This window comes from Notamacropus eugenii, chromosome 4 (genome assembly GCF_028372415.1).
Source record: "Notamacropus eugenii isolate mMacEug1 chromosome 4, mMacEug1.pri_v2, whole genome shotgun sequence".
Classification (NCBI taxonomy): domain Eukaryota; kingdom Metazoa; phylum Chordata; class Mammalia; order Diprotodontia; family Macropodidae; genus Notamacropus; species Notamacropus eugenii.
Window position 1 is genome coordinate 76,775,719 of NC_092875.1, and position 15,280 is coordinate 76,790,998.

A 15,280-nucleotide genomic window follows, 5' to 3' on the forward strand; every position below is an offset into this window, starting at 1 on the left:
GCCACCTGGTCTGCAGGAGAGAGGAGAGGCATAAGGATAGGAGATAAGATTTAGTATGACTGCCACCAGGCAGAAGACTCTCAGTGATTGACTGGGTGTACCTTGAGCCATATCTCCCTTGGACCCTATCCTACTGCCTCTGGCTTGTTGGTACACACACACACACATACACACATACACACATGCACACACACACACGCACACACACAGAGACATACACACATACACACACACATCTATCCATCCATCCCTAGCCTGACCCCCTCCTCTCTCCTTCCCTTCCATCCCTGCTCCCTTAGAAGAATCCTATCAGTTTCCCATCCTTCATCTTCCTGCTTCTGTATTTAATAAGTAAGCTCCTTGAACCAGGTTCTGCAGCTCCAGGGGAGTACAAAGCACTGGATCTGGAGTCAAAAGTCTTGGGTGCGAGTCCCTGCTTTGCCATGTGCCAGCGTGACTACATGCAAATCACTTCTCTTTGGGCCTTAGCTTCCTCCTCTGTAAAACGAGGGGGTTGGACCAGATGGAAGTCTAAGGTCCTTGCCAACTCTAACATTCTGTGATTTTGTGACACCCCCACCTCCTTTTGATCTCCTCGCTGCTTTTTCTGTCTCACCTGAATTCCACATGCTGCTGAATCAGCCTAGGCCCTCCCATCCAATTGGTCGTCCTAGATGCTGGGCCTGCAGAAACAAACTTCGCTCAAGTCCCTTCCCCTGGGCTCAGTTTCCTGATCTGTAAAATCAATGACTTATAAAATTTCTTCCTTGACATTCTAGTTCTTCCAAACACTAGGAATGACATCTCATATCAACCTGGTGCTCAATGCTTTTCAAAGCAACTTTCCATTCATTACCTCATCCGTCTCCCAACACCCTGGTGACATCCTCAGAATGGTGACTATCAAGTACTGAGTGAGACAGATAGATATAGATAGATGTGTGTGTGTGTGTGTATATATATATATATATATATAGTTATGTATGTATGTATGTGTATATATTCACACACATATGAAAATAAATCTGATATGCTCAGAGTCACACAACTAAGAAAGTGCCAGAGCTGGGAATTCCTCACTCTTGGGCTTTGATTGTCCCCCTCCTGCCTTACAGAAAGGACATAAGATTTGAGGTCAGAGGACCTGGATTTCAGTCTGCAATTTATGACCTGTGTGATCTTGGGAAAGTCACCTAATTTTGATGGGCCTCAGATTCCTAATCTGTAAAATGAGAGGGTTGACCTAGATGACCTTTCTGGAGTGAATGAAAAGCCTATGATTATCTTCTCTCCACCACCATCAGTCCCAGCCCCTTGTAACGCAGTCAGATCTAGATGGAAAGAGGCCCAAGCTCCTTATTTCTGTGAAGGGAAGCTCTGGGAGGGGGAGCAGGCTTTGTCTAAAGAAGCTCCTGCCCTATAGGTTGGTAATAGGGGAGGGAAGGACCCCCTGGATCTAAGTATTTCTCTTCCTCTGCCCCAACACTGGCAGGCCTGAGCCGAGCTGGACTCCCATTTGGCCTGATGCGCCGGGAGCTGGCATGTGAGGGTTACCCCATTGAACTCCGATGCCCAGGAAGCGATGTCATCATGGTGGAGAATGCCAACTATGGGCGCACAGATGACAAGATTTGTGATGCTGACCCCTTCCAGATGGAGAATGTGCAATGCTACCTGCCCGATGCCTTCAAGATCATGTCCCAGAGGTGAGGACCCCACTGGGATTTGGGGGTGGGGTGGGGGAAAGGCATTCATTCAAAACTCATTCATTTATTCATTCAACAACCACAAAGAAAGTAAAGTGTTCACAGTGTCCAAAGTACTATGCTTGCCACTGGGGGACATACTGTGGTCCCTGTCACCACAGAACCTTCAGTCTAGTAACGGAGAAGACACAAATATTGCTAATTATGAGTACATTAAGGAGATGAAAAACAACTTGCTATGGAAATACATTGGCCACTAGGTGGCTCAGTGGATAGAGCACCAAGTCTGGAGTAAGGAAGATCTGAGTTCAAATGTGGCTCTAGACACTTCCTCGCTGTGTGATCCTGAGGAAGTCACTTAACTCTGTTTACCTCACTTTCTTCATCTGTAAAATGAGCTGAAGAAGAAAATGACAAGCCCACTCCAGTATCTCTGCTAAGAAAACCCCAAAGGGGTCACAAAGAGTCTGACACAGTTAAAAAAAGACTGAACAGTAAGATGAAGTTGCATGAGAGGGAAGGTTTTGTGGTTTTTTGTTTCTTTTTTATTTTGTGTTGTTTTTACTGGGAAAGGCTTGCTAAAGGAGGTGATATTAGAGCTAGACTTTACAGAATGGGCAGAAAGTTAATAGGCTGAATGAGGATGGAGGAGGAATGCCACTTCATGAGTGGGAAACAACAGAATTAAAAGCACAGAGGAGCATTCAGATGATAGAGAACAGTCCAGCTTGGTAAGAGCGTAGAGTGCAGGGAGGCGAAGCTGGAGAGGGTAAAGTGGGTCAAATTGTGGAGAGCATTGACTGATGGGCAGAAGTCTAACTTTATCGGGGAGGCAATAGAAAGTCATTGAAGATTTTTGAGCTGAGGAGTGATATTTCCAGATCTATTCATAAAGAAGATTATTCCAGTGGTGAGGCAGAACACATGCTACAGAGTCAGAGAGTGAAGCTGAAAAGACTTTTTAGGAGACTAGTACTTCAGAGGTCCAGTGAAGAGTGCACTTAAGTTCCAGAATTTCCTTCAGATGCTGGAGCCTCCCCAGTAAAATCTAGCCTTCCAAATCCTACTGGGCTAATCTTCCTTCTTTCCTTCATTCATAAACCCTGTTGTAATGCATACGATGCATTAGGTGCTGATGTTCCAAAGCTAGCATTTTGACCACACCTCATCCCCGTTCGGAAGTGGCCAATGCATTGTGGGAATATCACAGGGTACACCTGTACCCCCAGGCCTCCCTCTTGGTACTCTCAGTGATCTCATCAGCCCCCAGGGTGTTAATTAGCATCTCGGTGCAAATGACTCACAAATCTATATATCCAGCCCCGAGCTTTATCCCAAATGCCAGTCTTGCACGACCAATTGGCTACTGCACAAATCGACATGGGTGTGGGTATCTCATATTCATGCCCTAAACAGAACCCATTCTATTTCTACTCCACACCTCCCTAGTTTTGCTAAGGGTGCCACCATCCTCCTAGTTACCCAGATTTTCAGCCTTGGACTCATCCTTGACTCTGCCCTCTCTCTCACCCTTCCATATCTAATTCAATGACAACTATGATCAATTCTGCCACTGCAGCAGCTCTCTCTTCCTTCCTCTTTTTCTCTGCTAACATAACTTCTAGCCTTCTCCAGGCCCTCCTTACATCTCACCTAGGCTATTGCGATACCCTCCTAATTGATCTCCTTACTTCCAGTGATTGGATCAATATTCCAAAATCATGTCTGACTGTAGCACTCCTATGCTCATGAAGCTTCAATGACTCCCCATTGCCTCAAGGATCACATTAAAAAATTATCAAGCTGGCATCTAAAGCTCTCCAAAATCAACAAACCACCCATCTTTCCAGTTTCATTTTATATTATTTCCCTTAATTCGCTTATCATTCTAGGCAGACTGAGTTGCTAGGAGTTCCCCGTGTGAGACATTCGACCTCTCTTTTCACACTGGCTCTCCCCCATATTTGAAAGGCCAACCTTCCTCACTTCCACTTTTTAAAATAGCCCTGGTTTCCTTGAAAGCAGAAGTCTGGTGTCCCCTGAGGCTTTTGTGATTAAGTCCCAACCCTGCTCTTCCCCCACCATTACTTCTCTCTGTCTCTGTCTCTGTCTCTGTCCCTGACACTGCCTCTGTATCTGTACTTCCTTCTCTCTCTCTCCTCCCCTCCCCTCCCCTCTCCTCTCTCTGTCTCTCTCCCTCTTCCTCTTCCTCTCCCTCTCTTTCCTCTCTCTCTATCTCTATCTCTGTCTGTGTCTCTTTCCCCTTTTCTCTCTCCCCCCTCCCAAGTCTCTCTCTGTGTCTCTCCCCCTTCCTCTCTCCCCTTCTCTCTCCTCTCCTCTTTCTCTCTTTCCCTCTGTCTTCTCTCTCCTTCTCTTCCTTCCTTTCCCCTCTATTCCTCTCTCTGTCTCTCTCTGTCTCTGTCTCTGTCTCTCTCTTTCTCCCCTCCTCCTCCTTCCTTCTCCTTCCCTTGAAATTACATTGCATAACTTTATAGATACTCTGTATACTTCATATTTATATTTCTGTGTATACTTTATATTGCTTTTTGGATGTAAGTTCCTTGGAGGTGAGGAAAGTGGAGAAAACCTTGTATCTTTGCATCCCCAGAGCATAACACAGTGTCTTACATGGAGTACGCCCTTAGTAAGTGTTGAATTAAATTGATCTGAATTGAATTGAATCTAATCTAAACTCTGCCTGGCATTCAAGACCCTCCACAATGTTAATCCCACTCACTCTACATGTGCACCTAATTTTCCAGCCAGGCTCCTCACATTGCTGAACTTTCTCAAAACACATGCCAAGACCGTCTCCCTCCTCAGCACCTTTGCCTACTGAATTCCCTTGCCAGGCATGCCTTGCCCTCTTTTTAGCTCACCCAATCTTACTCACTTGCCTTAGTTCCCTCTTCTCCTAAGAAACCTTTCAGTGAAGGAGCCTTGATTGTTCTTTCTCTCTCTTTTTTTCCCCTTTCTCTCTTTTGAACACTCTCCCCACTTATCTCTACCCAGTGGCTTTCCTGACTTCCTTCAAGTCTCAACTAAAATCCCACCATCTCGGGGAGCCTTTCCCAATCGCTCCTAACGTTATGACCCTACCTCTGTTGATTATTTTCTATTTATCCTGTCTGTTCCTTGTTTGTATAGATTTGTTTGCATACTGACTACTACATTGTAATAGTAGCTCTTGTTCAGTTGTTTCAGCCCTGTCCAACTCTTCATGACCCTAAGAAAACCCCAAATGGGTTGACTGAACAGAGCAAAGATACTGGAATGGTTTACGATTTCCTTCTCCAGCTCATTTTATAGATGAAAAAACTGAGGCAAGCAGGGTTAAATGATTTGGCCAGGGTCACCCAGCTAGTAAACATCCAGATTTGAACTCAGGAGGAGGAGTACTTCCTGACTCCAGGCCCAGGTGCTCTAACCACCTTGCCACCTAGGGTAGGCACCATTTTTTGCCTCCTTCTGTATTCTCAGGATTAGCTGGCACATAGTAGGGCTTAGGGCTTTCTGAGGGATGGATTGACTGGCTGACTGACTCCTACTGAAGCAAAGAATTAAAGATCTCACCTCCTTAGGGACCCTCAAAGATCGTCTAGCCCAACCAAACCAATAGATTGATCAACAGATATTTATAAACTACCTACTATGTGTCTGGCACTGTACTAAGCATTGAGGATACAAAAACCAAAGTAAAATACATGTCTACGCACAAAATAGATACAAAGCAATTGGGAGCCAAGGCTGCTGAGGGGATTGGAAAAGATTTGATGTAGAAGGTGGTGCTTGCACTGGGTCTCAAGGAAGATGAGGGACTCTAAACAGTGGCAGTGAGGAGAGCAGCGCATGTCAGACATGGGTCTAGCCACTGCACTGGCACAGAGATAGCAGAGAGTTTGCTGTTTGCCAGGAACAGTAAGAAATCCCTTTTGGCTAGAGTGTATGATGTAAGAAGAATAAGGCTGGAACATGATTGTGAAGGTCTTAAGTGCAAGTATCAAACAGAAGAGTTTACAGTTGGTCCTAGAAGTAGTAGGGAGCCACGCAAGCTTCTTGAACAGGAGAGTAACATGGTCAGACCTACTTTAGAAAAACCACTTTGGTGGCTGAGTGGAGGGTGGATTTGAGTAGGGAGGGTCTTGAGGTAAGGAAGCTATGTGGAAAGCTACTGTAGTAGTCTAGGAGAAATCAGTCAGTAAGCATTTATTAAGCATCTACTATGTGTCAGAGACTGAGCTAAGTGCTGAGAATACAATGAAAGGCAAAAGACAGTCCTTTCCCTCAAGGAATATAATGAGAGAAAGAGCACTCAAACAAATGTATATGAATAGGCTACATATAGGATGAAATGTGTTCAGTCCTGTCCTACTCTTTATGACCCCATTTTGGGTTTTCTTGGCAAAGATACTGGAGTGTTTTGCCATTTCCTTCTCCAGCTCATTTTAGAGATGGAGACACCCAGGCAAACAAGATTAGTGACTTGCTCAGGGTCACACAATTATCTAGGGCAGGGGTGGGGAACCTGGGGTCATATGTGGCCCTCTAGGTCCTCAAGTATGGTCCTTTGATTTGAAATTTGTTCTATGAAGTTTGGATTCAGTCAAAGGACCACACTTGAGGACCTAGAGGCCACATGTGGCCCAAAGGCTGAAGGTTCTCCACCCCTGGTCTAGGGCCACATTTGAACTCAGGTCTTCCTGACTCCACTTGAAGCAATCTATCCACTGAGCCACCTACCTGCCTCCTCAGCAAACAGAGGTTAAGTGATTTGCCCAAGATCACACAGCTAATGAGCACCTGTGGCCAGATCTGAACTCAAGTCTTCCCAACTCTAGGCCTAGCACTCTATCCACTATCTAGCTGCTGAGAGAAAGAAGAGTTAAAAATGTCATATGAACCAGAGTACCTGGAAGAATGGCAGAAAAAGGGAAGTGCAGAATGAGAATGGAATGGGGGAAGAGAATAAGCATCTATTAAGTACCTACTATGTGCCAGGTACTACAAATATTATCTCACTTGATCAAATGTCTTAGTTCAAGTGGGATTTGGAGGGAAAGAAAAGTAAGTTCTGCTCCGAAACTCTTGAGTTTGTCATGCCTATAGGACATTCAATTCAAAATGTCTTAATAAGCAGTTGGTGATTTGGGACTGGAGCTCAGGAGAGAGACTAGAGCTGGATATGTAGATCTGGGAGTCATTCTCATAGAGATGATAATTAAACCTATGGGAGCTTATGAGGTCCCTCAGCTAGAGGGCAAACAGAGAGAAAAGGACTCAGGATCAAATCTTGGGGGATATCCATAGTTAGGATGAAGACCCAGCAAAATTGTCTGGGAAATGCTTGAGCAATCAAGACAGAAGCCCCACTAAAACATCTCAGAAAATAGTCACGTTTCCATTAAAAGACCTTACCCCCTACCCCCTATCTCCCCCGCAGTGATAGAGAGCTCATTCCCTCCTGATGCAGCCCCGTTGCACTATGAGATTGGGTTCCATAGTCTGATTGACATTACTCTCTGATAACTTTGTGTACAAATCACTTCTCCATATCTGACTCACAAGCAGGGGGTACTGGAGCCAGCTCAAACTGGAGAATTCAGTTGTCAATGTGAGTCTCAAATATCTCAAAAATCAGCAAATGCTACAAATCAGACCTTGATTTATTGTTTCAATGATTGTCTAGACTTAAGAAAGTGTGACTAACGCAGATTAAACTTAAGAATGTGTCCTATATACATTTTCTTTCAGAGAGATGATTGTTAAATATTTACCAGCACAGTCCTGTCCATAAGAAACTTGCAGACCCTTTTGTCTAGCTCCCAACTATCTTTCCAGTCTTATTTCTCATTACCTGCCATCCCCTTTATTTCATCTTTGTTCTGATGGGTGCAGACATCCAGCTATTCCCTAACCTTATGCTTACCTCCTACCTCTGTGAATTTGCATAGCAGTGGACTCTCCCTATCTCCTTTCTCTTGAAACCTTTCCTTTTCAAGGCCCAACTCAGATACTGACTCATATGTGAGACCTTCCTTTTTTTGTTCTTTAAAGAGGCAATCAGGGTTAAGTGACTTGCCCAGGGTCATACAGCTAATAAGTATCTGAGGCTTGAATCCTCCTGATTCCAGGGCCCATGCTCTATCCACTGTGCCACCTAGCTGCCCCAATGTAAGACCTTCCTGATGCATCCTTGCTGCCAGTTAGAATCTTTCAGGTTAGAATCTGTCCCTTGGACCTCTCCTACAAATTTTTCCCATTTTGCTTTCCATCAGGTGTTAAAATAAAAGTCTTATCAGCACCTTTTGTTTTGCTCCACTGTATCACCAGTATGTCCTCCCCAGGAAAGCTGTGTAGAAAAGAAAAGCATCAAAGCAAAACCAACTGACACAGTGATCACATCTGACAGCATAAGCAGCATCTCATCTCTGTAGTCTCCCACCTCTCTACTGAAAGGAAGGTGATGCCACCTTTCATCTTTTCTTGGTACCAACATTGGTCATGACAGTTACAATCACTTGACCATTCTTCTCCTTTTCAGTATTTCATTCAGTCTTGTACTATTCTCCTGATTCTGATTACTTCACTCTGCATCAGTTCATGCAAGTCTTGCCATGCTTTTCTGAATTCTCTCCATCACAGTTATTCTTTCTCATAATGCCATCCACGTATGGTGGCTTTTTTCAGGCAAATCCCAATTATGTATCCACTTTGTTTCCTGATTTTTGCTGTGGTGATGCTTTACACACAGTAAATGCTTAATAAATGCTTTTACTCAATCATTCATTCCAACAAGGGCTACTATGTCTCCTGTAAAGGGAGAGGACTGGTGATGCAGTGGTTGTAGTACTGGGCCAGGAAGACCTGAGTTCAAAAATCTGGCCACAGACACTCATCAGTAGCTGTGTGGCCTTGGGCAAGTCACTTCACCTCTGTTCACTCAGTTTCCTCAACTAGAAAATGAGGATAATAATAGCACCTCCCTCAAAGGGTTGTTATAAGGATCAAGTGAGATAATATTTGTAAAAGGAGCTTAGTACAGTGATTGGCACATAGTAGGTGCTATATAAATGCCCATTCCATTCTCTTCTTTTCCCTTCTAGGGGGTCCTGGATCTCAATGGGTTGTTTGCCCAATATGAGACCTCTAGGTAAAGAGTATAAACAGTTTAGTCTCCTTTCACACAATTCCTAATCATTTTCCAAAATTGGCCTGGTTTATAGCTCCCCTCCATCAGTATCTTAGCACGTATGTATCATCCCCTTAGTAAGCAACAAGCTCTCTGAGGTCAGGGTATATGTTCCACAGCCTAAGTATTCAAAGACAGCTTGTCAAAGGAATGAATAAGTGAACATCATTCTCTGGTTCTGGAAACAAATGAATACATAAATGCTGAATATAATCAAGCAAACAGACCTTTACTGACACCTGGTCTGTGTTCAGTCCTATGCCTGCCTATGGTGGGGCAAGAGGGGGAGAAGGGAGATGGACTTAACATGATTAGTATTAGCAATCATCATAATAATAACTAATTTCCTATAATAATATATAACTTTTTGTAATATAGAAATTTATAATAAGTTATGTTAAGTTATAATAACATAATTTTCTGTCATATATAATTCTTTAATTTCTACAATATATATCTATGTATAGATATACATCTACATATTAAAGTATAATTTTATAATTTCTATCACATATAATTCTATAATAATAAATAACTTTCTATAGCACTTATCATATGCCAGGCACTGTGCTAAGTGCTTTATAATTATTATTTCATCTTACTGAGCCTTGTGATAACCCTGGGAAGTAGGTACTATTATTACCCCCATTTTACAGATGAGAAAACTGAGGCAAGCACAGGTTACATGACTTACCCAGGGTCAAACATCTAGGATGTATCTAATGCCCGATTTGAACTAGGTTTTCCTAATCCCAGGCCCAGAGCTCTATCCACTGTGATGCCTAAGTATTAATAACCTCTCACATTTCTATAGCACTTTAAAGTTTACAGGTCACTTTTCTCACAACAGCTCTTAGAGACTAGCACTGCAAGTTACTTTTTTCCATTTCATAAATGAGAAAGAAACTGAGAGGTTAGTTGACTGTTTCATGGTCACACAGCTTATCAGTGAGTATCACAGTCAGGATTCAAACTCCAGTCTATCTTTTTCCAAGTTCAGTATTTTTTCCCCAGCATACCATGCTCCAAACTACAGGAAGCTGGCAAGTTTTGTTTGTTTGTTTGTTTTTGTAGATGTTCTGAAATTTTTTATTTTATTTTTAAAAGACAGCAATAATTCACATCATTAAACAAACCAGAAAGTTTAACGAACTTTCAAAACCCCAATGATGAACGCAGGTATTAGCCAGGAAAAATGGTCCATGGTTCCGCACTACTCCCCTTGCCTGGCTCTGTGGGCTGCGACAGACCCCCATCCTTCAGTGAGGTTGTCCCCAAGCCTCTGCCTGAGGAGTGAATTCCATCATCTCTTTGGAAAGGTGATAAAAGGGACCAGAGATCCACCTCCCACCCAGCCTGGGAGCAGCTGTTTTCACCATGTAAAGATCCAGCTGGGCCTCGGCACCCTGAAGGCCAAGTGGCTAGCTAGGCAATACTTTCTTGTTATTAGCACAAGGTAAACAGACACCCTGAAAACTTGAAAATATAGAAATAATCTAATGAATGTGGCCACCTCAAAATCACACACTAATAGGAGAGAGGAGATTTACACATTCAATGATCCATTGGGAGCAGAGGCAGGAAGTGTGTCTGACTAAAGGTTCAAGAGAAAGAGGGTTTACTCTGCTTCAGCCCTCTCCCCCCACCACTCCCTCCAGGCTTCACCCACCACTTGGGTCCTAGCCCTCCCTCTGGAATGTTTTCCCATGTCCTTCCTTGGTAAGGGGAAAGAGGGAGGGGCAGTATAAGGCCAAAAGACAAGGGGGGATTCCCTTTCTCTGTCCTGCCTCTCATCACGGCCTTATGTCTCTCCACAGGTGTAACAACAGAACTCAGTGTGTGGTGGTGGCCGGTTCTGATGCCTTCCCAGACCCCTGTCCTGGGACCTACAAGTACCTGGAGGTGCAGTACGACTGTGTCCCCTACAGTGAGTCACCTTGTTCCTCGCACGAACACGGGCCCCATCCTCTCCCCCCGCACCGAGTGAGGAGGAGACACCTGTGTCCCTGTGGAGCCTGGGTGGGAGCAAGGAAGGAGGCACAGCACAGGGTGCTATGGGACAGGCTTTGTCTCTTCCCACTTTCTCACCCTGGGCCCTTCAGATATAGTCACATTCCCTCTGTCACCCATAACCTCTGCCTCACATCTTCATACTTTCCCTCACCTTCGGTCCTCTCTCCCTAGAGCACTCCCATCCCATCTCCATCTCCCGGTCTTTCCCTCATACCTTCTCCTCTTTCTCGCACTCTCCTGTCCTCCGTTGCCGCTGCATCTGCTCTCTCCATGCACCCTCATGTTCATCTCTCTCACAGTCACACTCTTGTGGCCCCACAATTTGATCTTTGTGTCCTTATTCCTTTGGATCTCCCATGTTACAGGATGTGCCTGCCAAGGCCTCTAGGCTCTTGGACCAGAGGGGGATGGCTGATACCAAACCCCAGGGGGTGAGTGAGGCCAATACATCTTCAAGGAGATGCACTGCTCCTTTCAGTCTGCCTTTCCATCTCTACAACACTACTTCCTGTTTACTTAGGAAGTTCCACCATTTTCAATTGGGAGTGGTTATTGGAGACCCTCCTGGAGGCCACAAGGAGAGGATTTAAGGAGCCAGGAGCTCATCTGTAATAGACCCTGTCAGGGGGAGCAGCCAGGGAGCTGGGGAAAGGGTTTCTTCTCCTCCTCGGTTACTCTCCCCTCCCCCACCACCACCATTTCCCTTCTTTCCTGCTCCCCTTCTTTCCTTCCCTCCTCACCCTTATCCCCACCCCCAGCTTCTTATAGCCAATTTGGAAGCAAGGACTTGGGGGGAGGTGGAAAGGGAGAAGTGAAGGCCCCCAGTATGTATGTTTTGGGGGTTGGGGAAGGGCAGGGGGAGCAGGAGGCCCTGGTAATTCCCTCCCCACTCCCCATCCCCACCCACTTTAATTTCTTCTCACAGGTGGCCGTCTATGCTGAGGGAAATCGCTTATGTGCTTCCTTAACTTTCTCCTTTGATTCCTCATCCTTTCCTTTCAGCACCCAAGGCCTCCATCCAGCTACCACCTAAGGGGAAAGCCCCTCTCTCCTCGTTGAAGCCCTCCCCCACACAGCACTGGGCACAATCTCTCTCCATCCCTGCCCTCACCTCCAACTCACCCACTGATGTTGGGATAGCAGGGAATATAATAGAAACCAGCATATAAATACTGAAAAGTCAGTGCAAATATTATTACACCCTTGTTACCCAGGCAAGAAAATAGGCTGACAGAGATCCCAGGGTCAGAGTGAACTCTGAGGCATCATGAAAAGGCGAGCATAAAGTAAAAGGTTCTTAGAGTCATATTAACCTACATTAAATTCTGTGTAGTTGGGCTATTGGATCTCTAGGTCTGGCCCTGAGCTCCACAAGTTGAAAGGAATGAAGGAAGAGCTTGGAGACAGGCCCAGTAAGAGATGAAATAAGAAATGGATGGAGTGTTGTGGGCAGAGTCTTGTCTTAGGCATGAGGAACACACAGAAGATGGGTGGGGCATAATCCTCATTCACAAGGAGTCCCTGCTCTGATCTATCCTTGAATATTCCAAGGTCTAATGAGAAAAACAGAATGCACACACAGAGCTACAAGAAAGGCCCACAAAGGACTTAGATTAGGTGCAAGTGAACTCCACAGGTGCTGATCGTAAGCAGCCTCAGTTCAAGGCAGGGTATGGAAGGACATAAACTCTTCCTGCCGTCAGAGCTGGGACAAGACATGGCTTGGAGTTAGTGTTAGGCAGGACAACATTAGACCTGAGGAAGGACAGAAGGGCTGGGAAGAAGCGGGAGGTTCTGGATCAAGTGACCAGGGAGGCGTGTCCAACTCCCAGAGAGCCAGAACAAGACCAGCCTAGGGGACGCTGGAAGAATTGCCGAAAGGGGAGAGAATAGCAGGTGGGGAGGAGGTCAGATTGGTGAGGCAGGCCTTCCCCTGGTAGCAGAGATGGGGGACCCCAGTGCTGCTGTGGAGGCCTCTCCAGGAGGTCTGGGGTGGGCTGCGGGTGGAGGCTGGGGGAAGGGGGAGGGACCCAATGGAACACGCCCAACTAACAGCCACTTTGCTTTGCAGCTGAGTGCAGTCTAACTCCCTCACCCCCCCTTCCTCCCCCAGGTGCCTGCCGGGCCACGGGCAGGTGTGTGCGTGTGGAGCACCCAGCTCCTTGGTTAGGCTAGCTTGGCTAGGGAACTCGGAGTTTCAGTCACCCTTGCAGGGAGAGTGTCTGTTACCGCCCCTGGCCCCTCCCTCCTCTTCCCCCAGACCCCACTGTGTCTCTCCATCAGTCTGTCACCTTATCTCTGGCACTTTGTTTCTCTCCATCTGGCCCTCCCTCCACCTCTGTCCCTCTCTGTGTAACACTGACCCCCTCTTGATGTCCGTGTGTATTTTCCTCTCCATCCTTGCCCGTCTCTCTGTGTGTGAGCACTGTGCCAACTTTCAAACACGATATAAAGTGAGTTGTTGTTGTTGTGCTATTTTTGCTCTCTGTGTCTCTGATTTTCTCTTCCTGTGTTTATTCTGCCTGGATTAGAGTGGGTTACTTAAACTCTGTAGGGCATTGAGTGAGGGGGCACAGAGCTTGATCACCTGGAGCAGGGGGCCTGAGCCATCAGAAACCATGGACCCCATTCCTCCCTGGGCCCCCAGAGAAAGGAGAGGGTGCCAGGAGCGGCCAAGGCTGGCCGGCTCTTCCTCGCGCCCCTCTCGGCTTGCCCCAGCCAGGCTCAGTTGTTCAGCTTTTCTTTCAGGAAGGCAGCCCAGACACTTCAGCTGAGGGCTCCGTGTGAAGCAGCAGCCTCGCAGCTGGCGTTCCCAGCCCCCAGTCTCCCCTCTGTCCGTCTCTCCGTGTCTCTCTTCCTTGCATCCTTCTGTCTCTTTGTCTCTGCTCCCTTTGCTCTGAATTGCCTCGGTGTTTCTCCTTCTCCCTCTGTCTGCCTCCTTTTCTGTGCCTGCCCCTGTCATCGGGCCCTCTGTCTCCCTCCGCCAAGTCTGTCTCCCTCCGCCAAGTCTCTCTCTCTCTCTCTCTCTCTCTCTCTCTCTCTCTCTCTCTCTCTCTGTCTCCCTCCGCCAAGTCTCTCTGTGTCTGTCTCTCTAGACACTCCCCCAGCCCCCCGCACTTGCCCCGATGGAAGGGATATGGAGGGAGGAGGGGGCGGCCGAGAGGTGCTAAGGGGTTGGGGAAGCAGGTGTAAGGAAGGAAAAGGAGAAGGGGATGCATTGCCAGAAAAGAAACAAAAAGCAATTTAATCTCTTTTTTTCTCTTTTTTTCTTGCACCCTTTTTCAATTGTTTTTCTCTCTCTCTTCCGATGCTTAAAGTAGAAGTGGAGCAGAAAGGTAAACGCACTGTTACCAATGCTAACCCCTAACTCACATTTTGTTCTCCCCGTGCCTATACTTAATGTGACCCGCCCCCCCCCGCCCATTTCCCCCTGCTCCCTCCTCTGCCCCACCCTGCCCCGCCCCGCCCCACCTTCTCCTTCCTCCCCTCTTCCCCTCCCAATCAAGTCGATGCTCTCAGTCCCTGGTGCCCCCTGCCAGGTTGGGAGCAACCCCCCTGTGCCAGCCACGGGCTCTTCTGCCCTCCTGACAACCCCACGGAGGGGCTTCTCTCTGAGGTCCGGACTCTCCTCTCTGTCTGTCTCTCTCTTTCTGTCTCTCTGTGTGTCTTTCTCTTTCTCTCTCTCTTTTTCTCTCTCTCTTTCTTTCTCTTTCTCTCACCTAGTCCTTGACCCCTGTCAGGGACCTGACAGCCTCTCATGCCTCTTTTTGCCTCCTTCAGGGGAAATATATAAGCAACCAGGGCTAGTTTGTTTGGGGAGTAGGGGGTATGCACCTCACTCTCTCTCCCCAAACCGCCCACCCCAACTTTTCCCCTAAGACTTCCTTCCCTCTCTCCCCCCACTGGGGGTCATTTATCTCCTTCTTTCCTCTGCTTTCTCTGGAATTGGGTTTGGGTTTGGAGGGGGGAACGGAGGGGAGGGAAGGAAAAGGGGTACGGTTCATTTTCCTTTGGGGGAGCTGACTATTCCACTGGCTTCTGACAGCTACTGAAGCTCTCTTCTCACTTTGGAGTTTCCAAGGCAAAGAGGTGTTTTGGAGAATGGAGTACCAGTCCTCCCCGCCCCCACCCCTTGCCTTGCTCAGCCCTTCCAAGTCAGGAACCGAGAGACCTGGGACAGTGTCCTGCCGTAGATGGGAAGGTGGGGAAGGGGGCGGGGCTCGGAGATGTGTGTGGTTTGGGAGTGGGGTGGGGCTTTCTCTGTTTTGTTTTGGTTTTTTTTCCATATTTTCGAAGCTGCAGTCAGGGTTTCTTCTGGGCTGTTGTGGTTAGTGGGCCAGAGGAGAGTGGGGGGGGGAGGGGGAGGGGCGCT

General features: G+C 46.9%; 1 protein-coding gene across 11 annotated transcripts in view; it reads left to right on the forward strand.

Moving 5' to 3' along the window:
• Nucleotides 1–15,280, forward strand: part of ADGRL1 (adhesion G protein-coupled receptor L1) — a 63,497-nt gene that overhangs the window by 29,267 nt on the left and 18,950 nt on the right. For 8 of the 11 annotated variants that reach the window (XM_072602101.1, XM_072602096.1, XM_072602097.1 and 5 more), the window contains 2 exons: nt 1,493–1,706; nt 10,713–10,822. In XM_072602101.1, the coding sequence (XP_072458202.1) occupies nt 1,493–1,706; nt 10,713–10,822 (324 nt within the window). Of the gene's footprint in view, nt 1–1,492; nt 1,707–10,712; nt 10,823–14,228; nt 14,244–14,334; nt 15,110–15,280 lie in introns of those variants that run through there. The other 3 variants (XM_072602109.1, XM_072602107.1, XM_072602103.1) reach the window with 3 other exon arrangements.